Source organism: Grampus griseus (assembly GCF_964374135.1).
Source record: "Grampus griseus genome assembly, chromosome: 18".
Classification (NCBI taxonomy): Eukaryota; Metazoa; Chordata; class Mammalia; order Artiodactyla; family Delphinidae; genus Grampus; species Grampus griseus.
The window spans coordinates 68,770,593-68,795,734 of NC_139012.1; the positions used below are offsets into that span (position 1 = coordinate 68,770,593).

The following is a 25,142-nucleotide window of genomic DNA, read 5'->3' on the forward strand; positions in this document are numbered from 1 at the left end:
AGATTAGCTTAACTTTAGATGTTCATACACTAGAAAAGACAAGTAATGAACTGAGTCATTATTTGAATGATTTAATTAGTATGAACATATGATCTGATAATTCAAGCTCCCAAATACTTAATTTCAAGAGCTCAAAAGTTTTATTTTGTCTCTTTGTTCTGGTATAAATTAACTAGATAATTATCTCAGCTCTCCAGTTTACCTATAATGAAACTTTTTCAATGGGAACATTTTAAGGGCAAGTAATGTTGTTACATTTCTTCATGGTTCAAAGGTACATGGGATATGGTTGATAGCCTTAAGGAATTTACAGTCTAAAAGGAGGGATAAAACATATAGAACAGCATCTACAAAACAACGCTTTATGTAATAAGTGTCTTAAGATTAATATAATCAAAATTTGGGGGGCAGTTATAATAAAAAAGATAGATAATAACCAGCATTGGGAAGAATGTGGAGAAACTGGACCCTCCCACACTGCTGATGGCAATTAAAATAATGAAGCCACTTTGGAAAACAGCCTAGCAGTTCCTCAAAAAGTTAAAAATAGAGTAATTATTTGACCCAGCAATTCCATGCCTAGGCACATACTCAAGAGAAAAAACTTATGTTCAAATAAAATGTTGTAAATAAAAGTTCATAGCAGTATTGTTAGTTATAACAGCCAAAAAGTGGAAACGAACCAGATGTCCATCAACATTTGAATGGATAAATGACAAAGAATGGATAATGTGGTACATTCACACAGTGGAATATTATTTGTCATAAAAAAGATATACATGTTATGACATGGATGAACCTTGAAAACATCATGCTAACTAAAAGAAGCCAGTCACAAAAGACTGCATATTATATGATTCCACTGATATGAAATGTCCAGAATAGGCAAATCTATGGAGACAGAAAGTAGATTAGTGGTCCTCTAGGGCTGTGGAGGAAGAATGGGAAAGTTGGGGGGAATAGCCAAAGAATATGAGATTCCTTTTTGAGGTGATGAAATGTGCTAAAATTGTGGCAATGGTTGCATAACTGTGAATATACAAAAATCATTAAAATCATTGTGCACTTTAAATGGGTCAATTGTATGGTATGTGAATTGTATCTCAATAAAGTTGTTGTCAAAAAATGTTATGGGGGGCTTCCCTGGTGGCGCAGTGGTTGAGAGTCCGCCTGCTGATGCAGGGGACACGGGTTTGTGCCCCAGTCCGGGAAGATCCCACATGCCGCGGAGCGGCTAGGCCCGTGAGCCATGGCCGCTGAGCCTGCGCGTCCAGAGCCTGTGCTCCGCAATGGGAGAGGCCACAACAGTGAGAGGCCCGTGTATCACAATAAAAAAAAAAAAAAAAAAAAAGTTATGGGGTGATAAGGCTGGCTAGTGAATATTTCACAAAGTATTTTATTTAAATAGGTATAAAAAAGGGTAGAGATTTTGATAGGAGAAGATAAGGGAGGGTGTAGATTAGAGATGTGTGAAGGATATTTCAGGTAAAAAGAGAAGTTTGGACATTGGCGGTGTGGGCTTGTAGAAAATCGTTTAAGTTATTTGACATTAAATACATGGGTGGATTGTTGGTAATAACAGCTTACATATACATAAACAAAACATTTTTAACAACTTACAGAACTGATAAAGCATGAAGGGCCATCATCATTAACATTAACTCAGAATTCTCTAAATTAGCAAAATTACTAACATTTGGAAGTAACAATAAAGGAATCCGTATGAATTCTAATTCTATTATGTAAAATATTTCTATTGTTACCCGCATATGTGACAGAACTACTACTCTAAAAGAAATTAAATATATTCTATTAGTGGGAGACAAGCCTTTCTATCAATTGAATTAAATCATTCACTTGTCAATTCACACAAATTTGAGTTAATTTTAAATTTTAGTTACTCAATAATTACTTGAAGAAATAACCTGCCAAGCTAAATTTCAAATTAAAATAAATAATTGAGATTTTAGATTAAAATCAGTTGAATTACACAAATTAATTTCAATGTTTTAAGTAACAATATAATTAGTAAGTTGAAATTTTTAATTACATATGAAATCTTAGGTGCTAATTCACTTTGGTCAATCTCTACAAACTAAAAAAGCAATTAAAATAAATTAAGTTAGGTGTTATTAATGTAATAATTGATTGGCATAGTTCTATATTATAATCATATTAGCCATTTGCAACAATACATAATAAATTGAGTAATTACTAGTCACACATATTTAACTTGCCTCTTGAGATGAACAGCTTGGGAAGAAAGGGAACTAAAAGTGAAACAGAAAATTGTATGACACTTAAAACTGTAGAACTTTGCGGACATCGTATCTTTATTAAAACTAGAAAATTCCAAGGAAAATGGGGAAAACATGAGAAAGGGTCAATGTTTAAATACAGTTGTGCTGAAAATACCCTGTCAGATTTTTTTAACTTACTAGATGATTTTGGAGAACACATATATAAAACTAAAATGAATTATTATGCTTATTCATAAACTTCTAAGTATATCTACATATTTATTTAAAGACACTATTTTGTGTATTTTAGTTTGTGCCATATACTACATATTTTTAAGGAAATACATTATTTTATACACTTGTTAACCTTATGCAAGCTACTTAAATTTGTCTTGACCTCTATAACCTCATTTGTAAAATTAAGGTAATAATAATTGTATCTACCTCTCAGGATTGTTGTGACTATTAAATAGGTTATTGCACATGAAGCCCTTCAAACACCACCTGGTTCCTAGCAAGACATGCTGGCTATACTTCCTCTTTTTTTTCTTTTTATAAACAGAAACTGATCCTAAGAAAGACATTATTATTTAGCAAATTTTGACTTCTGAGACAGAGATAACAATTATTTGGATAAGAATTTGTTAGAGCAACAAAAAAGTTATGTATTTATGTGGTTTAAAACTTATAGCTGATTTTTTTTAAAACCTAAGAATACTGGTTCATAATTAACTTCCAAAATTATTATTATTATTATTATTATTTTGCAGTATGCGGCCCTCCCACTGCCGTGGCCTCTCCTGCCGTGGAGCACAGGCTCCGGACGCGCAGGCCCAGCGGCCATGGCTCACGGGCCCAGCCGCTCTGCGGCATGTGGGATCCTCCCAGACCGGGGCATGAACCCGCGTCCCCCGCATCGGCAGGCGGACTCTCAACCACTGCGCCACCAGGGAAGCCCCAAAATTATTTTTATGTGACATTGTCACTATCATGGCAGTCCAGATTAGTAAGTAGGCTTCAGCATAACGTTAGACACCTATATATTATACAGACTATTTCTGTGACTGTTACTTCTCCCTTCACAAAATATCTATCCCCTACTTCTTTTCTACTGCATTCAAAGTTCAGGGTCACATTTGTGCACTGCTGATTTAAACATGAACACTGTAGACTAAGTAGAAGATCAATATTTTAGGACAGTTTATAAGATTTTTCAGACACGAGGATTCCACAGAAAGAGTATGAGTTAGGATTTGGTGGATAGGGAAAAGAGCAAATCTGCTCAAAGAAAAATCTGTTTAAAAGACAGAAGTTGTAGGAGTATTGATAGAGACCGTTGGCTAAGATTCAATTTTTAAACAGTTTATTTCAAGCCTGCTTTCATTGCTCTTTACATATTTTAACTTAATGTTATTTTGAGAATTTTGTTTATAAGCATAAATTAATATTAATAATTACTCAAGCTACCATTAAAAGAGAGAAATATAAAGGAGTCATTAATCATTACCAGATTTTGCTTCTGGTATTAGTGAGCATATCTCATCATAATAAACTTCAAGGTACTAGCCAAATTTGTATCAACTAATTACCTTTAGTGGGAACTAAAGACCAGAGATGCTAAACTAAACTGTATAATTATTGAACATATCTGTGAGGATATGTGAATGAGGAAAGGCAACACATTACTTCAAAAGGTCAGAAATCGTGTTTGTGAATTTTCTCTAGTTCTTTAGGATCAAGAATAAGACCAGAAAATGAGAAAACAATCTGTGGCAAAAAGAAATAATGGACTTCATTTGCTTAAATTGCCAAGTGGCCTCAGATAAAAATCTCTGAACTACTAAAAAATCCCACAAAAACAACAATACTAAAACTTGAACATTTCCTCAGAAATTCAAGGTAAACATTTGTTCATGGACTTAAGATTAGTTTTAAATAGGAAAAATCGTTTTCATGATACAGAATTGCTAATAACATAGGCATATCCAGGAGTTGGTGTTAGAATAACCTTATTAAACATTTTCTAAAAGAGGAAGAATAACGTTCCTCTCCAGTTTACAATTAACATCTTCTCTTTGGTAAAAGTGAGAGATTTCTAACTGGCAGAAATATTGTTGGAGACTTTCCTAATGCATGCCAGGTAATTTTCAGCTCAGTTCTGGAAACAGGAGCGCTATTTTGTAAACATAATGATGAATGTAAGTCCACTTCTCTATTGTCATCTGCCACTCCAATGTTGTATGGGGTGAAAATATAGAATAGAGGTAAGATTCAACCACTTTTGAGACTCTAAAGCAGGAGTTTTTAGCCTGAGATCTAGGATATGATTCCACAAACTGGATTCCAGGGGTCAGTGAACCCTCTGATACTGTGTACAAGATTGTCTGTGTACCTTCATGAAACAATCTGCTTTCACCAGATTCTCAAAAGTGGTTTAAAAACCAAAAATGGTTATATGCCAACACTAAGGTATATACAGTCCACTGGGCCATTGTAGATGCTGTTCTGAACTGACCTTAGACGAGCACCAGGACAAAGTGAAAACTGAGGGTGGGCAGGTGAAAGTATGTCTCCTAGTAGTGGGGATTAGCCGTGCGGGGAGAGAGGAAAAAAAAGAGAGATGGGGAGGGACATTCCCAAGAGTGACAGCAGGAAGGAAATGGCTATTTCAATGGTCACCTGCCCGAAGTGGCTATTTTTCACAGCTGTTAGCATGTTAGTCATATGTGAAGTCTACCATCCCGTTCCCCCCGCCAGCCCCCCAATTATTTAGGCAGTTAGATGGGAACAGTTTATGCTATCCATTATTTCTCCTATATTAAAAGTTGCTCTTCACTACACAGAAAGTAGATGCTATTCATTTATCGTTAGTTTGATATGTATTTTCCTCTTTTCAATACTAGAAATGAGATAAATTATTAGCATTCACATGATTGAGTATTGCTCCAACCACTGGCTCTAGCTTATTCATCAGGAGATAGATTTTAAATTCAATAACTTTGTGTGCATTTATTACTTACAACAAATAAAAAAATATTTAAAAATTTACCTGCAAGATTGTCGATTTCCTTCTCTTGGAGCAGACTGACTGCATCGTCATCTCCTTCCAGCATAAGCTCTGTCTCTGCATTCTGATTCACTATTGCTTGACTCCGGAATGTTTTCTTAGACTTTACTACATCTTCTTCAGTGCCTAATCACAACCAAAACATAATAATTTAGGTCATTGTGATTTACTTTCTTATAAATCCATTACTTTCTTATAAATATATGCTGCATTTACATACTACTTTCAATTATAGAAGATTTTTACCTTCTTTATCTTGTTTGGCCTAAGTAACTCCACGAGAAAGGCAAGGGGTGTAATCACCTGCTCTTATGTTGCAGATGAGGAACAGGCTGAGAAAGCTACATGCCTTGTTGGGGAACCTAGGACTTGGGACTCTAAGATCACTGCACTTTCTACCAAAAATCTGTACTTCACCACAAACCTGGTTTTCTGATCCATAAAATTAAACACTTTTACACAATTATACTTCAGTGTGAATTAGATAATCAACTGATCAGATCATTTTTTAAAGTAGGTAAGTATGAAGAAAGCATTCACATCTGAAGGGAGAAATGACTGTTACTAGGAAGCTACAGAAAGGCAGAGTAAGGAATGATGTAGATGTATAATGTACATCAAAACAGCTATTTCCTTAGCAATGGATGAAATAAATGATGGCTTTCTAAAGTGATATCCTTATTTTGATATAAAAAATAGTACAAAATGCCAAAATTCAAACACACAAAAAATAGAAAAATTGAAATATAGCAAGAGTTGACCTAGCACTAACTTGTTAATCAAGGCGCAGGTTAGGAATTACAACACAATTAAATCTCTCATGGATTTGACTGCTTAACAAATATTTCAATATTTGCATTCAAACATCTGCTTTGGCAGGTGCCATTGAATCTGAAATTATCTGAGCTACAAGTAAATTATATGTATACAGCTAAGAAATACCTTTATTTCATGTCACTTGAAGTTGGAATTCAACCTGGAAGATAATGGTGTAACTTACTGTGTTCTAGCTTTAGTATTAGGATATAGGCTTCAAGGAGCAGCATTAACTAGAGAAACACCTTCACATTTCATTTGGTATAGTGGATATATTCCTGAATATGTGAGCCTAATAAATCACTGCTACACAGTATTTTTGTGTCATAGTTTAGGGGATGTTATGGTATTGTGTACACATGCAATTACTCTGCAAATCTTGTCATGCCTTTGGCCAAAATCCTCTCCAGTGAACAATGAATACTTCCGGTCAATTCTCCTAGGCCCAGTACAGGACTTCCAACAGTCCCTTACTGCCTGTGGATATTTGCTCTACCATTTTCTTGGACGTGCATCTAGCTGTGGTAAAACCTGCATTGTAAACCAGACTGTTAGCTTCTTTCTTTGCAGCTTTCACATTTCTTTTTGTTAGTGACTCAGAGCCAATTCTGTTTGCTAAAACATTAACAAATTGACACAAAGGTAGCCCAGAGAGGAGTAAAAAACACATGTCGAGGAACACAGCATGTCATGACAACACTGTAGAGTGTCACTGGCTGAGAGGTACCGTCTGTCATCCTAGCTCTTACTGGACAATAGCCTCTAGAGAGCATGGTTTAAATACAGCTTAACAATATAAAGTAACAGATTGTTAAATATATCTTTCAATAAATACTTCAGAGACATACTGATCAATGCTACATGGAAGGTGAGGGGAATTAAATGGCTTATATGTGTAGTCCTCTTTCACTGGCCCACAGATGATTCTTATTTCTGGAATAAAAGCTTGAGGATTGATTACTGAATGCTCCAGAACCTTATCTTAATTTCATTTGGATTCTTGGTGATATAAAGCCCGCACAACAGTAATCTTCTGGGGACAGCTATCTTTATACATTGTTTGCTTCTTGGGTAGTAACTTAATTTGAGAAACTTGGAGCTTGCATCATCTGAGAACAAAGAGGCAAATCCAGTGATTAATAACCAAGAAATCTCTCCTGAGGTCTTTATAGCCATATTTCTACTAGGCATCTTCAGCTGGATATTCCTAGTTCCACGTTTCCCTAACTGAACGAATTATCTTTTGCTTCTACACTTTCTCCTGTTTTGATCTACCCACTTAATTAAGCCACAGACACAGGATTCATTCTGTAAGGTGACGGACTCGACCCATCTCAAGCCATTATCATTCTGGTTTAGAAGGCCTTAATAGCTCCCTTATTCACATCACCCTCCATACTTTTGTCAGAGTATTATTATTAAACACTAATAAGTTGAGAATATTTTCCTGCTTAATATTGTGTGTTAACCCCTCCCAATCAACAACACTCAGTGCAAGGCTTCTACTCTAGGATACAAATCTAAACGCCTTAGCATGACTGATTAAGGCCTTTTACCTTCTCATTACCAGTTTTGTCTTAGTTTTTCTTACTCCCCCATGAGCAATACTGGACCATTTACAGCTTCCGAAATGTGTCATGTTTTCTCAGACCTCTTTACCTGTGTTAAAAGTATCCCCTCAATATGGTATGTCCCTCCCTTCCTCCTTTGTTCGGCTAATTCTTACTTAACCTTCAAAACTCACCTCCTTCGGGTGCCTTTCCTAACCAATCCATACTTTCATAGTCTACACAGAACTCAATCACACTGAGTGGGTGGTATCTGTTATGTGTATGTCTTCTCCACTGGGCTATAGCCTCATTCTGCAGCCTCAGCGCCTGGTACTCAGCAGGTGTGCCATGAACACCTGCTGAACGGAAGTTCAAGTCTACCCACCCAGAGTTCCCCACTCTGATTTCTTAAGGCAGGTTTGTGCGCACTCTCCCACATGCTGTTTTTTCTGGCCATGCAGCGTGGCATGTGGGATCTTAGACCCCAACCAGGGATCGAACCTGTGTTCCCTGCGTTGGAAGTGCGGAGTCTTAACCACTGGACCGCCAGGGAAGTCCCATCCCTTATGCTTCGTAAATCCTGCTACTCTAGTAGTTATATGTATTATAATCGTTTGTGTGCTTGTTATCTCCCCACAGCCTGGAAGCTCCTTCCTGGATGACTAGAAACATCCTTCTGTCTTTGTAATTCCAGTTATTAGCACGCTGCCTGGGACACAGCAAGTCCTCATAAATACTGAATAAATGAATAACCTGAAACATATTAGTTACCTCTGGATATCTCTTAATCTGAAGATTCCAGGATATCTCAGAGATTCTTGGTGAATTGCTTTCAGGTTGAGTGCTTATTGAAGAATCTATGAATTCACATGAAAGGGAACTTGGTTCTTTACATGAAATAGTCAATAAAGCCCTTTATGCATGAGTCAGCTTAATAAAGCAAGTTCTTCCTTGTATCACAACTGTGTGCATTCTGCTTTGTCTTTTTAAAGAAAGGCTTTACATTACTCTTGTGTTATTAAAAATATAAAATAAAATCTTCCAATCTTAGTCAAAGGAATGTGAGCTCTCAAATGTATATCATATTTGAGAAATGTACATTCAATTTTATCCCCTCTAGTTTTAAAGCAGTAAAACAATTATGTCTTCAAAAGATAAGTAGTAAACTAATCCCTACCAACACACTGAACTTATCGTCCCTGTTGAAGTGCTATCAGTTTGCAGCTCAGTAAACTTCCTGATTTTTATGATACTGCACCAAACATTTACCTAAATGAAAGTGTATGAGATCCAAAGGTGCTTTTCAATCACAATATCCTTTATGAATTAGACTTTCATTTATCAAAATTACAGGCAAAAAGAGGTAAGGTCTCAAAGGGCTGTCTCATTACAAGGCTTATAAACACTGTCCTTAGAAAGAATTGGTTTAACACCCAGCAAATCAAAATCTGATTGGGAAGAGAATTTATTTGAGATCATCTATCTTCAGAAGACGTGTTAGACTGAGTGCACTTCTTGGCCTCTTTAGCCATTCATCAGGAAATTAACAAGCGAGTACCACAAACCACCAGAATGCCTTAGCTTTGAAAATGTGAATTATGTGTTAAGCTGGATAGGCTGGACATACACCCTTATTTTCTAAGAAAACATTAAAATGCCATAAAATTTGAAAGGTTTCAGAATAAAAAATTCCACCAAATTATAGATTAATGAAGCCAAATCTAAAAATTACACTTATTTTCCACATCATGTTACAAATAACAAATACAGGAAAACATCCTATACACATTAGATTCCTTAGTAAGTAAATATGCTTAAAGCTCTGTATGTGAAAATGCCATCTAATATAGAATACTGCATTACATGAACTTAAATGAAGCTCCTCTTTTGTAATATTTCTCTTAATAATAAGGATCCACATGAAACAAAGTATATTTTAAAAGTGAAGTAACGAGAAAATGATGTTTCTGTTTTTAGTACTGTTATTATACTCTAGCATTATTACTACTATAATAATAATTATTAATTATCATTTAAAATTATATTGTTATTTTAAACAAGGGTAAGTCAAAATATAGAAGTGATAAATTGGAGACATTAACTTATCTTGATAATATTCAGAGAATATGTCTAACTGGAAAGTCTGGGCAATTAAGGCAAAGAAATTTCATTTGCCCATCATGTCTTTTTCTATTGATACACATAAACAGTTAATGTAAAGAAAAATACTATAAAGTAGTTTATTTCTGTTTAAGGAATTATTCTATAGACAACTCCAAAACATCTATACCAATAAGGAAAAAAGTAATTTATAATAATAGGGAAACAATAAAATCATGTCTGTGTGGTTAACGCACTAAGAGAAAAGATATAAACCCATAACAAGCCAATTTTAGTGTAGCAGGGGCTTCTTACCAGTTTTATATTATAGTTATCATTTATTTTCCATTGAGTATGGAAATATGGCTTTAATTTTCATTTATTAAAATGATACATGAACATACATGTGTATCTACCTACCTATCTACTTATCTACCTATATTATGTATATCTACTCTGTAAGAACACATTTTCCATGTTATTTGATCTGTACAATTTAAGTACATGGTGTAAGACTCATGAGCTGGCCCCTGCTTATTTAATATCTCACTAATTTACCGATTTGACCTCTTCACACTTTATATTCCCCAAGAGCTGAATGCTTCTGTTCCCAAACATGCCACACTGTTTCAGACCTTTAAGTCTGACATGTGTAATTTCTTTTACATGGAATTCTCTTACCTGCTCTGTCGTTCAGAATGCAGTTTAGTTGATTTTTCTCTTCACTGTATAAATTTTGTATCTTATAAGTCAAAATATATTATTTTTTGATATTTTTCTTAAGTCTTTTATGTAGGTATTCTCGTATTAGATTTTAATTTCCAGTGTATCGAGTGTCAAAAAAAAGTGGCAATCAATAAATATTTGTTGAGTGAGCACATGAAAATACAAACATAATTTGCATATTAATCATTTTATATGTACAGTACTTAAGAAAAGTTACTTTTCTCTTTATGTCCTTTACAGTTTCCTCATAAATGAGTAAGGTGGACTGTGTGATTCTCAATTCTTACTTTATTTTTCCTGCAAACATCCATTAAAAAAGTATTTTACAAATATATCCAGACCAATCTCCTAACCTCAGTTTCCTACCCCGTTGAAAGAGAACCAAGTATTTTTTAACTGAACTCTCACAGGATTATTGCAATGTTGAAATAGACAATGAATGCTGAAATACTGTGAAATATGTGAATATTATTTATATAATAAGCTCTCAAAATGTTTGTTAAAATGTTGATAACATAAACTAACAAGAGTACTAAAAGTTTACTAAGTACATAATTTAAAAATGAACAAGAATACAACCAATGCTTTATTGCTTACAATAATGCTGCCTAAGATTTATATAAAGGGGGAAAAAAGCAGGCTGACGTGAGGATTTAAAAACTCAAATAAGATAACGGATGCGTCTAAGGTCTTATTAGCACAATACCTAGTCAATAATGAGTATTCAACAAATAATGGTTTCCTTTCCTTCAATTGGGATTAATCTTCTTCCCTCCATTATGCTGTTGTAACACTGTTTATATTCATTACAAGGCAATACGAGCCTTCAACACCTCCCCTAGATCAGATAATTCCTGAAGACAGCAAGGATAGTGTGTAGGCAGGTACCATGAAGTGTTTGTAAAGCTGAATGGAGTGTAAATAGCTTACATTAAAAACTGATTTTCCCTCAATAACCATATTATTCATTTAAAGATATTATTAAATAAAATTACATAAGCATCAATATATTTGACATGCATTTTTGATTTTGTATATAGGCATCTTAAGAATATAAGTGTTCTTAATATCTTGGATAAGGAAAAAACTGCTTTCTCAACAAAGTTGATATCTCAATTTGTTTTAGAGAATTATAAAGATGAGCCATTTAATACATACTTTTCTTCCATCACTGGAAGGAAATGGGAAGAATGGAAATTTAGTCTCATTTTAATTTTATCTAAATGTAATATCAGGAAATTCTAATGTTTCTAAACATCTTGAAATCAGTTTAAGATGGCAATCTTTTTTGGAGGAGAAATTCTTTTCAATATACACCATTTCACAACATTTTTAGCTTGGGAAATGTGTTTTGACAAAAATCTCCCCTTACGTAAGAGAAAATGCTGCAATTCATTTTCAAACCTAAATACTTCTTTTAGGAGTATTAATGACACATAAATACTTTGGGAAATTTTAAATAGACATTATTTTTTCTCATTAAAGCTGAAATCAGAGCAACAAATATCTTTACAGAACAGCACTTTTAGTAACTCCAATGATATTATTTAATTTCCACTAAAAGGAGAAGATTTTAAGATAAATACTCCCAACTAATTACATTAAATATGGTGATATGATCTTGTGCAATAATACGTATGAATCAATCTATTACTGAGAATTTTACAATTTTGAACATTTTAAACAAGATGAAAGAATGTTTTTTGTTGTATTGAGAAACCTAACACTCAAAAATGTTTTATGTCAATCTTAATGTGAGATAAAAGCAGTAGTACATACAAAAAACAAACTTCACTGTAACAATCATTTACTGAAAAGTATTTTTCTTTGTAAATAATTTAAATTCAAAATTAAATTTTGCCTTTGACTTTATAGCACAGACATAGTATTTCCTTTCTTAAGTAACGTAAATGATGATGACATAGAAGGAAAGACCTGCTGAAGGCCAAGGACTGAAAAAAAAAAATCATCTTCTGTATAGAACAGGATTAAAGAAAAAACAGTCTTTGCAATAGAAAAATCCTAATGGTAAGGACTGTTAGTGATACAGAATAAAAACACTATTTGAGGGCTTCCCTGGTGGCGCAGTGGTTGGGGGTTCGCCTGCCGATGCAGGGGGCACAGGTTCGTGCCCTGGTCCAGGAGGATCCCACGTGCCGCGGAGCAGCTAGGCCCGTGAGCCGTGGCCGCTGAGCCTGCGCCTCCGGAGCCTGTGCTCCGCAACGGGAGAGGCCACAACAGTGAGACGCCCGCGTACCGCAAAACACAAAACAAAACAAAACAAAAAAACAACAAAACACTACTGGAAAGAATGACTGGAAAACTCAGCTCTTTTATATTTGATGTTGAGTCAGGAGCCTCACTTTATCAATACAAAATCTTTTTATGAAAGCAAGTATTTCTATAAATGAAATAGACTGTTTCTATTCAAATAAACAATTTCTATTTGTTGTTTCAAACACACTTTACGTAAAAATCTGAATAGTTATTGACTAAATTTAATTAATACAGATAAAAAATCTGGACAGTTTACACATCAAATTCTTCACTTCTTAGTTGTGAGTATTTTAGTCTGAATGCATTGGATTTAACCATGGTTCTCACTTCATTCATTTCTGTTGACAGAGAATATATTTTGTAATTCAAAATAGATATTATCTATATCACCATAAAACTACCAAGATACCAGCTTCAAATTTATAATGAATTTGATTCAGAAATGGTAATGCTTACCTGAATCAATAACTGATATTACTATTTATGGTCCATTTTAATACATTGTTATATCACATAAAATTAGAGTACAGCATGAGTAACTTGTACAGACTTTCGACTGTTTTAAACTAGACATAAACATTACATCTGCAGGTAGGCTGTTCTCTGAAAAGCTTGAAGAACTTATTTCAATGACAGAGTAAATATCCAGAATTAGCAATATGGACATTAATAAGATGGAATGTTCACAGATTATTATTCTAAGTGGTAAGTTCTTATTCACATTAGTTATGCTTGTAAATGATTTACTGGACTATAAGAAATAAAAGAAAATGGCTACCTAACATCAACAATTATTGCTCTGTGGAGAAGGACATCAAGGACACTTGCAAGTAAAAGAATTGGATCAATATTAACGTGATTTTCATTTCATGCTTCCCCAACTCCAGTAAGCTGACAATATACTCTGATTATGTGAACTGCCTCAGAGTAACACAGAAGAGGTTATTAGAGCAAGAGGTGGAAAGGGAATGCACTTTTTATATTGACAGGCCTGCTAATAGAGTATACTGATTTTCAAAGACATGCAATGCATTTTTACAATTTGGTTCTGACAGCAAAAACGGAATTTCATTTATTCCTAATTCAAAATATTCATATATAAGCAATATTTCTTAGAGCAGACCAACAAAGGGGATATTCATAAATAGCATTTTTAAACAGTAAAAATGCAATTAAAAAGGGTACAAGAAAATATTATTGAATTTAAGTACAGCATTATGTAACTATGAAATGCTAACTTAATAATCTTAATGGAGTAAATGTAGAAAACTGCATTCTATGCTTTTTAAGGGAAATTTGATAAGCCATATTTTAAAAATATACATGATGATAAACATAGAATCTCTGTGGTAGGAGAATATTATGTGGTAGGATTTTGATTAGCCATTAAGTTAGGGTGATTTTAAAATATTTTAAATAGGATTTCATTACATTGAAAATCACATGGCACACTTTACCTGTGGAAAAAAGTGCTAAAACATATAGAAAACTTGGGCTAGTTTGGAACCCTCTAAATATCATGAAGAGCAGAGATAATGCATTATTCATCTTCGTGACTGTCTGAGTACATAGCATAGTGTTTGGTCCTTATATTAAAGTATGCTTAGAAAAAGACCAGCAGGAATAAATACATTAAAATGGTAAAGGCAGCTATCTTGACGGCTGTCTATGAGTGACTTTTTCCCCCTTCTTTAAAATTGTTTTGCGTTTTCTGGATTTTCCACAATGACTATGTTTCTTTTCAGGAAGGAAGGAAGGGAGGGAAGGTGGAAGGAAGGAAGGAAGGATGGAAGGAAGGAAGGAGGGAAGGAAGGGAGGGAGGGAGGGAGGGAGGGAGGGGAAAATGAACAAAGGAAAGAAACCTTTCATCCTGAGTCAAGAGGGGTAGATAGCCAATGAGTAGCAGAATGGAAGGAAGAAAGTTTTGGCAGTCTTGGAATGAAAGAAAAGATGAACTGGACAGCTTGAATGAGGGCTTAAAGGGTGGGGAGACTTCCCCTGGCAGTGGATGGCATTAACCTGGGGAATGATGCTTGGTGTTTCTTTTCTAAGCCTGACACAAAATGCAGTGTGGAAAATTTACTTTAAAACTCTGAGAAATGGGGGGTAGGAGATGTTTTGGATAGATAAGCAACTGGTTCAGAGACATGGAAGGAAGACGTAATTAACAGGAATTTCTCTTTAGCTATTAAAAACTGGGATAGCTAAGAGATGGTGCTGGTATAGGTTATCGAAAGCACTTTTAAAAACACTAAAGACTTTCCGGACGCGCAGGCTCAGCGGCCATGGCTCACGGGCCCAGCCGCTCCGCGGCATGTGGGATCCTCCCGGACCGGGCACGAACCCGCATCCCCTGCATCGGCAGGCGGACTCTCAACCACTGCGCCACCAGGGAAGCCCTAAAGACATTTTAAATTATGTTTTTATACATGACATTGAATGCACAGTCTGTGAACGACTCTAAGTTCACCTGTACTGATAAATCTCTGTGGATGACAGGCTGTATGAGTGGGCCAAAATTTAGCAGGTAAACTTTTAGAGAGGGGAGGTTCAATAATGCTCATACACTTGGGAAAATTCCAAATTTATCTACAGCAACACACTGTATAGGAAAATCACGGTATTTAGATTGAGATTTTGCTCTATCTACCATTTATTAGTTAGCATGCCACTTAATTTCTATAGTGTGTCATTTTCCCAAATAAAAATCCTTTAATAGCTCTGTCTATTGACAGATCCCTTCACAGTATAGTTCCAAGCAGGCTTTTCAGCTCATCTTTGTACGATCTCCCCACACTATCTTGTGTTCCATCAAGCAGCACCACTTTCATTCCCTGGACACATCATGTTGTGCGGTCCCTTCCTCCATGTTACCACCACCTCACTTACTGTCTTGGGTAGATATCCATTTATCCTTTCAAGTTTAGCTAAAATTTATTTCTTCAGTTAGCCAGCCCTCTTCACTGAGTTTGCATACCATTTTTAATACAACTTGATGAAAATATCTATCATACTGTATTTTAATTATTTATAAATGTAATTTTATGTACACTTTATAAAAATTAGTCTAAAAATATAAGCAAGATTATGAGCAGCTCCATGCCACTTAGCAATAGATCTATTACTATAATTTTGTCAGCTCCTTATCTTTAGTGGCTTTTGATGCTCTAACTGGAAATAAAGTACAGACATAAAAAACATATTTCAGAATTTGAAAATGCTGTACTTATAGACCTATTCTGTAGACTATCATACTTCAATGCTGTTATTGAAAAGGATGAATGAATGTGGTTAAAATACTGTGTATGTTGAAATGAATGAATTATCAATTAAATAAAAGACAGCAACTAAGTACAAAAAATTGTATTAATGTGGATGCTTTAAATGGAATAGGTGAAAGATATGATTCCTGTCCTCAAGTGGTTTTTCTTTTATCTCAGAATATAAAATACTTAAAATCAAAATACTTTCTGATAACTTTACAAGGTGACCTATTACCAAGTGCAAAATATTGAGGTCATTCAAAGAAGTAAGTTAGGGTCTTTTATGCCTCCATGTCTTGGAAATTTCTGTTATTAACTCTGCTCTTCCCTGCTCACCTGGTAAATTCCTAATCTTCTTTCAAGTCAGTTCATAAGTAACTATTTCTGTGAAGCTGACTCCAACCCAATAGGTCCAGCGTTAGTCACCTTCCCTGTGTTCCTTTATGAAGTGCCACCTCCCTCTACGAGAACTGCTTATTTCTTTCCACTAGACCAGGATTTTTCAACCTAGGCACTGCTGATGTTTTGGGCTGGATTTTGGTTGTCATTCTGGGGAGCTGCCCAGTGAATAGTCAGGTATTTTAGCAGAATTCTTGGTGTCTACCCTTTAGATGCCAGTAGCACACGCTGACTTCCACCCCTGCTGAGACACACTGCACTAAACTATGTGCTGTGAGAAGGCAGAAATTGTGCCTCAGCCTCTGTATTCAACATTTAGTGCATGCACGGCATGGACAAGATATTCAATAAATGCTTTTAAATTAATGAAGCCACTTGATTCCTCTGAATCAGTTTAAAGCCTTCCATCTGAAGCTTCACATAAAAACAGGGGAGTTGTTAAAACCTTTGTTGATATGAAAATGCTGTTACACAAAAACTTTAAAATGTGTTTTATAAGCATATTTTATAAGTCAGCATTTATATAATCCATTTAAATTATTTTAAGAGACTATAAAACCATAGGGTGAAGATAAGACTGTATTAAAATATGACACTGGCATCAAAAAAGAGCTGAAAGATGACTCCATGTATGCCTTTCTCTCGCTTGTAAAAAATTTACATCATTAACTTTTCAATAAATTATTTTAACAATAATCATATCATCTATTTCATTCCAGATATGAAGATTTAATTAATAATACACCAACTAAAACGGACATATCAATGAACAATAAGAAGACATTTGCTAGAGACTACATGGTACAAACAATAAACCACTCGGTAAAACAATCAAATCATCGTTTCCAACTATTATAAATGTAAACTCTTCAAAAACCTGAAGTCAGAAAAAAATGAAGTCAGATAATTTGAAGCTCCTGTCTCAACAACTGTATATAGCTGCACTAGTACTTTTTTATTCTCGGTGTTTTCTTATTTCTTGATGACTGCCAGTAGCACCTTACAGTAGCCATGCATACACCATCAAAACTAATTTAATTCCAGATTCACTACAGAACTGCTTTTTATTCATCAAGGTCATATCTCGATGGCTTCACAAGCTTAGATAAATTGGGTGTTAAGCAGATACATCTCTGAGGAACCTAAGGATGTTCTCATTTGCAGTTCTCAGCATATCTTATTATTTATTGCCAAAGAAATGAATGATTAATTTTGTCATCTTTGCTCCATTTTTTTTTGTTCCTCTGGCTAAAACAGCCTGCCCTCCTCTGCGAAGCCTGATCAGACCTATTTAGGATGATGGCTTTGATCGCAGACATGGAGCTTGAGATCTTAGGCTCTGATGAAACATTGCTCCACTATAATTTCATGGAAAGGGAACAGAGTCCTACATGGTAATAGACAATCAACAAAGACAACCAAACATTAAGATTTTAACTATTCTTTGACACCATAATCTTTCAGCATCAGAAATGGACCAAAATTTGTCTGGTTTAGGTTTTATTTAAACATACAAACAATATACAAAATCCTCCTTTTTCAATCATTTCCTTATTAGCTAATTTGCCCTGAAGAAGAAAGCCCTGCAGATCAGAAAATGAATTTATAGTTTAAAATATTTTCCTTATATTCTTCCACTGCTATGGTCTGTAAAATTCCCGGTAATCAATTAAATTTGCACTTGTATGAGATTTTACTATCAGAAAACACCCAAAAAACACATTCAATACATATGAAATTAGAGCATTAAACACCAGCAAAAAAAATTACATGCCTCTAGGTTTTTATTAATCACATTCCAACACTAGAGGCTGAAAAGTATATCAAATCACACCAAATCTTTTGCACATGACAACCTCATAAATTATTCAACTCATTAGTATTACTAAGAAGCATGAAAAACTCCATCAGTGTTAAGGATGTTTTCCAACTGAAAAAGGTCAACCAAAAGTTTTAATAATGAAATGGAAGAGAAAGCTTTGCAAAGCAAATATGAAGTACAATAACTGTCCTTTTTGTCTCCTTGGAAATATATCTAATTCTGATTATTTGCTCATTTAAAAGAAAGTATTGTTAATATATTTGTCTTGTGGCTCCAAATAAATTGCCTAAATAGAATGTCATGAAATTTAAATTACAGCTAAATGTTTCTGCCCATCACATTAAAGTTTAACTATAATTTAAGCTAAACTGTTTGAATTAAAGGAAAAGTCAAGTGATTCAAAACATTTTTGTTAAAACATTAAGCTTGCAAATTCAGTTTCACTTCTATTACAATATATTAATAGAGGCTCACATTCTTGAAACATAGTGTACTACAGGAACAGAGAGACATGACCAGTGATCAGATCTCAGGGATTGCTTTGATGGCCATGTAAATATTCCCTATTTAAGTAATTTTAGGTTATTCCCTCAGCTTGTACAACTTGGTTAAAATTCTGAAAACTTTGATCACTGATTCAAATACTTCTAGCCATACTGAAAGTTCCATTCATTAAATCTTTTGTTCCTAAAACAATTTTGTTGCCACAATGTAGATTAATAGAAAAAAATTTTTGACCATAGATTACTGCAGAGTTTCTGTGCATTTAATATTTAACTTTCAAGGTAGAATTTGAGATACTTTAATTATTAAATTAAGAGGAAGAAATAAATTGAATTTCAATTTGTTCTAGAAGCTCTCTCAAAATTAGTAGGTTTGTGCTATAAATATACCCTTTATCTATGCCTACACAAACCAAAACATTAAATCTTTCAGATGTTAGTCTATACACTGCCAGACTTTAAGGTACTTAAAACACATTTAAATGTTTAATGGCAGGCAGAGTGACCAGATGATGGGCTGAGTTCTGTTAGTTTTATATGAATGTTCTGGCAATATGTGCATATAAAAGCCTTTCTCTAAAATATACAAAATATGTTTTCAATTAAGTCTTTCAACATCTATTTTCATTGGATAAAGTGCTTTGTAATAATTACTGACATTTACTTCCTATTCTTCTGAGGAAATACTTTAAACATAGGTTAGAAGGCACATTAAGAGTTTGGAAGAAGATACAATGTTATGTTTTTCTCTTGGCAGTTTGTAATTCCTCCTTCTATTTCTATGTACAGATCACCCCAGGGAGTACTTTCCACTCACCTCTTCATATCCTCCATATTTTACTCCCTACTCTCTACCCACTTCTAGAAGTTCACAAATGTGAAGTCAAAGAGGTGTGCTCTAGAGTTACTTTTGGAGGTAGAATTGTTTCTGTTCTCTTTTGTCTTCCACTACCCGACCTTAATCCCAAGAATGACCACGAAGTAAATCTGGCATGGGTACCATGTAGATGTCCTGAATATTTTATGGCATACGTGTGGTCTTTGTTCTAGATACGTATAAAATAGAAACATACCTTACTTTCCTTTTATCAAAGAACCCAACTCAGGAGAGATAACAGGTTTGGAATACTGCTGATGATCCACTATTTCAAATTCATAAACCACTACATATTTTAAAATACGTTCATACTACACACAGAGGATGTTTACTATCACCTACATCTTTCATCTGTTTCAAAATCAGAATATTATTTTTTAATTTAGGTTCATTAACAGTGGTTACTATGTTACTAAAACATGACATGACAGTCTTAAAAAAAGGTCAATATAGGGGCTTCCTTGGTGGCGCAGTGGTTGAGAGTCCACCTGCCAGTGCGGGGGATACGGGTTCGTGCCCCGGTCCGGGAAGATCCCACATGCCGCGGGTTCGTTCCCCGGTCTGGGAAGATCCCACATGCCGCGGAGCGGCTGGGCCCGTGAGCCATGGCTGCTGAGCCTGCGCGTCCGGAGCCTGTGCCCCGCAGCAGGAGAGGCCACAGCGGTGAGAAGCCCACATATCGCAAAAAAAAAAAAAGTCAATATAAAAAAATTTAAATATGTTTCTTATAAGCTTTGACACTGGTTTAATAATAAAGACATTTTACAAATTGAACATACAAAATAAGGCATCCATTTTTATAGAAAACCAAAAGAAATATTTTTCTAACAGACCCTTTCTAAAAGCAACCTGTAGAACATTGAATGTAGTAATAATGTGAATCCTATATAATTAAGGTATTGGCAACACAGTGTCACTAATAATATCACTCTAGCCTAACCCCTGTTACAAGGTGTCTTTAGATGTTTCTAATTTCTAATGAGATGAATTCAAGATGAATTGATGAAAATGCCTAAATGGTTGGGAATATGAAATGAAGTTAAAAATTTTTAAGTTCATATTATAAAGCATGCCACTTTAAGTAGATATTTCTAAGAATCTCTTCTGTAGAACATAAAGATAATAACTCATTTTAAGTTGGTGCTAAATCCTTAGGTGCTAGAATCCTTAGGTGATTTTTTTTGAGTTGATTAAAGAAATCCCCTACGGTACAAGTCAACTATAATTTTTTTTAAAGCATATTCTCACCTGCAGTTACTTTTACTGTATAAAGTTACTTTTTAACTTTATCAATATTTTCCCTGTTCAATCCATCAAGAAGATGAATGGCAACCTGTGTTATATATTAGGGTAAATTTTAAAACATATGGCTCATTTATTACTCTCAAATAAATAAAAATTAAAATAATAAAAACCCAAGTGATTGTGAGAACAAAAGTAGTCAATAACAAAAACATATGGACAGTGTTCAATAACGTTATTTTCTGAGTGTATATGGTTTATAAAATTATATTATCAATCAAACTTAAACTTTTTAGAGCATTTAAAAATAGGTAAACTGGGCTTCCCTGGTGGTGCAGTGGTTAAGAATCTGCCTGCCAATTCAGGGCACATGGGTTCGAGCCCTGGTCTGGGAAGATCCCACAGGCCGCGGAGCAACTAAGCCCGTGCGCCACAACTACTGAGCCTGTGCTCTAGAGCCTGCGAGACACAACTCCTGAAGCCCGGACGCCTAAAGCCCGTGCTCTGTAGCAAGAGAAGCCACCGCAATGAGAAGAGTAGCCCCCGCTCACCGCCACTAGAGGAAGCCCGCGCGCAGCAACAAAGACACAATGCAGCCAAAAATAAATAAATAAATTTTTAAAAAGTAGGTGAACAGAGAGAATAGCCCTATGCATACTTCTTGGTGGATAGCAATCTAAAGTAGCAGCGTTTTTATTTAATTACAAAAAGTATTTTGATATTTACTATTTATTGTACATTTTATAAAGGACAACTTAGGGTGCAGTTCTACTGTAGTGTGATAATGGATGATATCTTTAATGTTGGATGGTCTTTTTCAAACTTTATTTGCAATCCATTGGAGGGCTGGGAACCTAATGGGCATACTGAGGCACGATTTATTTATTAAACTGAAAATAACAGAATAGAATAGGGTTAAACTACAGAATGCCATGTAATGAGATTATCAGTAAGACATTTGTTTCAGTTAAATACACAAGTATGTGCATGTGTATATGTATATACATAACAGTACACATATTTGCCTATATATTTCACGTATATATTTATATTCACACAGTATGCATATGTATATATACAGACATACACACACAAATTATACGTAAAAATACATAAATCTGAATACACACTTACAGTAGTACATTGTTTTTTCCACGTTGGGTGAAAAAGTTTGAAAGATCAAAGTCTGAAAGACGCTGAAAAGGAAAATGATTTTACTCTTGTTTTAGGCTCTATGAGAAGGATGCTGGTAATAACCAACTATGTAGAGGCTTCTAATCTATCACAGAGAAGCTGAAGAGTCTAACATACATCAAGTGGGAGAAATATTGGGTTGATTGAGTATAACTTAAATGATGCTGAAGGATAAAGCAGAACATAACATTTTTGGCTTATGACATGGAGAATTTTAAATGCTAGTGAAAAAAAAGAACTATCAACCACAAAGAGTCACCTCACATCCAGGAGTATTTTTGTGTGAGAGGCACTGGTACTCACCATATTCTATTGCAGCTTTGAGCAATGCTTCAGCATGAGTGGAGCCAAATGCATTACGGACAAACCGTCTCCTTCGACGAAGATCATCTTCCCAGTAATCCAAACGCCAGAAATCGTGCAGTTGGCTAAGAATGGGAAGATAAAAAACAATAATAACTATTAATAATGATGTATAACTGGAAGTACATTTTTTCAAGTTATATACGTTCACAGACTGCTTACACAATAAATTTTAAAAGCTTTGCACATTTTCTTTTTATAAGGATTAAATATTTTCTCTATTCAATTCATCAGGAACATGAATGACATTACATATTATAAACTATGGTAAATTTAACTCTTCTAAATTAATAACTAATACAGTTAAATCTTTATTTCTTTGGTCTCATTGGAAAATTAAGATAACTTTTGAGATATCTATGTTTTACAACTGTGTTTATATACATATGTTTCCTCTACAAATGAACAAAACTTAAAATAGTAACATTCTCATATTTTAGGCATTATAACATTCAGCTCTGCTTTCTTTACAATGTTCTTCCTTCTACTGAAAACATTCATCACTGGGCGTTTAGTAACAAATGCAGCATCAAATTACAAGTATTAATGGCACAGTTTGCATTCTTTTACACTGTTTTTAACAAGGCTTGTAAATCACAGGATAGACCTCACTACAAATAGTTCACAATTTAATGACCATGGTTTCTTAGTACACTGAATTAAGAACTATAAAATATTGCCCACTTGGATTTGGTGGAAGAATGATTAAAATAATGTGCTGAAATATTCATTGAAATAATTCCCTACTGCCCACAGCAACATGAGAAAAGTGCAATTTTATCCATTATTAATAATACTGAATTAGAGCTGCAAAAAAATGCCAGTACGTGGTAATTGTCTTGGTAAATTATTATTCTAACGCTAACAGAGTCCTTGGATGATTTTACAGCTTTCAGTTAATATAAACCATTAACAGCCATGGCCATCGTTGGTAACACTGTCTAAACTATGTTACACTTTAAACAATATTAAAAATCTACAAGATATTTCAGAAACTACTGAAATATGTTCGTTGTATATCAATGGAACATTTCATGGTATCATTTTTGTTTTCAATTTAATTTTAATAAACAGTGATAAATGCTACTGCTTGAGAAGTCTGTCTTTTTCTGTATAGTATCTGGAATAATATACTCAAAAGATAAAATTCTAATTTTCTTGAGCAGCACTATTCATAAAAACATATAAAATGCTTTCATAGAAGATTTGATTTCAGTTTTTATTTTGATATTTTACTGTAGGAGAACACTGTGTTTGATTAAGATGGAAACTATATATTTTGCTCATCATTATCTCTCTAGCACAACGTCTGGCACATACTATGTTTTTAATAAATATTCAATGAATTAATTAAAACAATTTTTTTTTACTTTGAAAATCTACAGAGAAGTATAGTCAGTGAGAACAATAATTTACTTCTGAAAAAAATTTAGATTTTATGGCTATTTAATTTTGTTTTCTATAGCTTAATTGTAAAAGACTATATCAATATAAGGGATATATAAAAAGAACATTAAAATTATAATCATTTAAAGTATAATTTAATATACTTGTTTTTCTAAACATAATAATTATAATTTTATTTTTCTGTCAAAATAATGATTATCTGGTGATTAATTATTATGAGTAGTGTACCTCTGTCATTAATTTAAAATAGGAAAATTTCTATCCCTACAAATACAGATTAATCCTAGTAGTTTAAAGAAGAAAATGCTAAAAGCTTGCTATAATGATTTTCCTTAAAAGTATGTTAAAATTAAGTAACTGAATTCACTAGGAGAGACCTGAGATGTAATGTTTTCTCAAATTCCTGACCACAGACATACTTTCCTCTATTCCTCCCATTAAGAACAACTAAAAAAAAAAATTTATACGCTACATATAAAACAAACGTAACAAAACTCTGAAACGTGGGGAGCAGAAGGCAGACTGGCTAAGGACCACAGGGCCCAAGGAACAACAAAGTGGTGAGTTCCCTGGGTTATCTTTTTGTCTCATATACCCTAGATTTGGAGGCAAAGAAGCTAGCAACCCAGATCGACCAACAGGTACAGACAAAAAAAAAAAAAAAGCCCCAACAAAAGCATGTTTCTCTAGCCGAAAGACCAGGAAAAGGGCATCCTAGGAAGCCAGGAAACTTTTAGACAATTATTTCCTCCAGCCAAACACCACAGAAAAACTATGCCTCTCATTCCCCCACACACACAATAGCAAAGGATGAGAGGGGAGCCTAGATCTGAAGCCTCCTGATGGTGTAATGAGGCGCCCTAACATCCAAACTGGGGTGGCATCAGAGAAGGTCATATAGGGAGCCAGGACTTTCACCTCTGCTGGCTGATGACAAGGTACCCCACCCTCAAGGAGTCACTCGAGACCATATGGAGAGACTGGATTCCCACGCCCTGTGGTCAGTAATGAGGCATCCTTCTCTCTTCCCACTGGGGTGGGTTGGGAGGAGACATAGTAGAGAGTCAGGACTTTTACTACTAACCAGCAGCAATGAGGCCACCCCCATCAGTGGATACCACGTGGGGAGCTGGAACTCCCACCCCTGCCAAGCCATCATGAGGAGCTACCCACTCCCTGGATGTCAGCGGAAGGGAAGCGGGGAACCTAGATTTCTATCTCCACCTGGCATTGAAGAGGCAGTGCGCCCCACTTGTCCTGGTGGAGTAATGTCAGAGAAAAGTCAGCTAAAATAGA

The 25,142-nt window shown here is 34.7% G+C and overlaps 1 protein-coding gene across 4 annotated transcripts in view; it reads right to left on the minus strand.

Annotated features, from left to right (window-relative positions):
- Nucleotides 1–25,142, minus strand: part of NBEA (neurobeachin) — a gene marked incomplete at its 5' end in the record, with an annotated part of 629,414 nt that overhangs the window by 216,103 nt on the left and 388,169 nt on the right. For 3 of the 4 annotated variants that reach the window (XM_082675501.1, XM_082675500.1, XM_082675502.1), the window contains 2 exons: nt 5,290–5,433; nt 22,380–22,504. In XM_082675501.1, the coding sequence (XP_082531627.1) occupies nt 5,290–5,433; nt 22,380–22,504 (269 nt within the window). Of the gene's footprint in view, nt 1–2,237; nt 2,271–5,289; nt 5,434–22,379; nt 22,505–25,142 lie in introns of all 4 variants that reach the window. The other variant, XM_082675503.1, reaches the window with a different exon arrangement.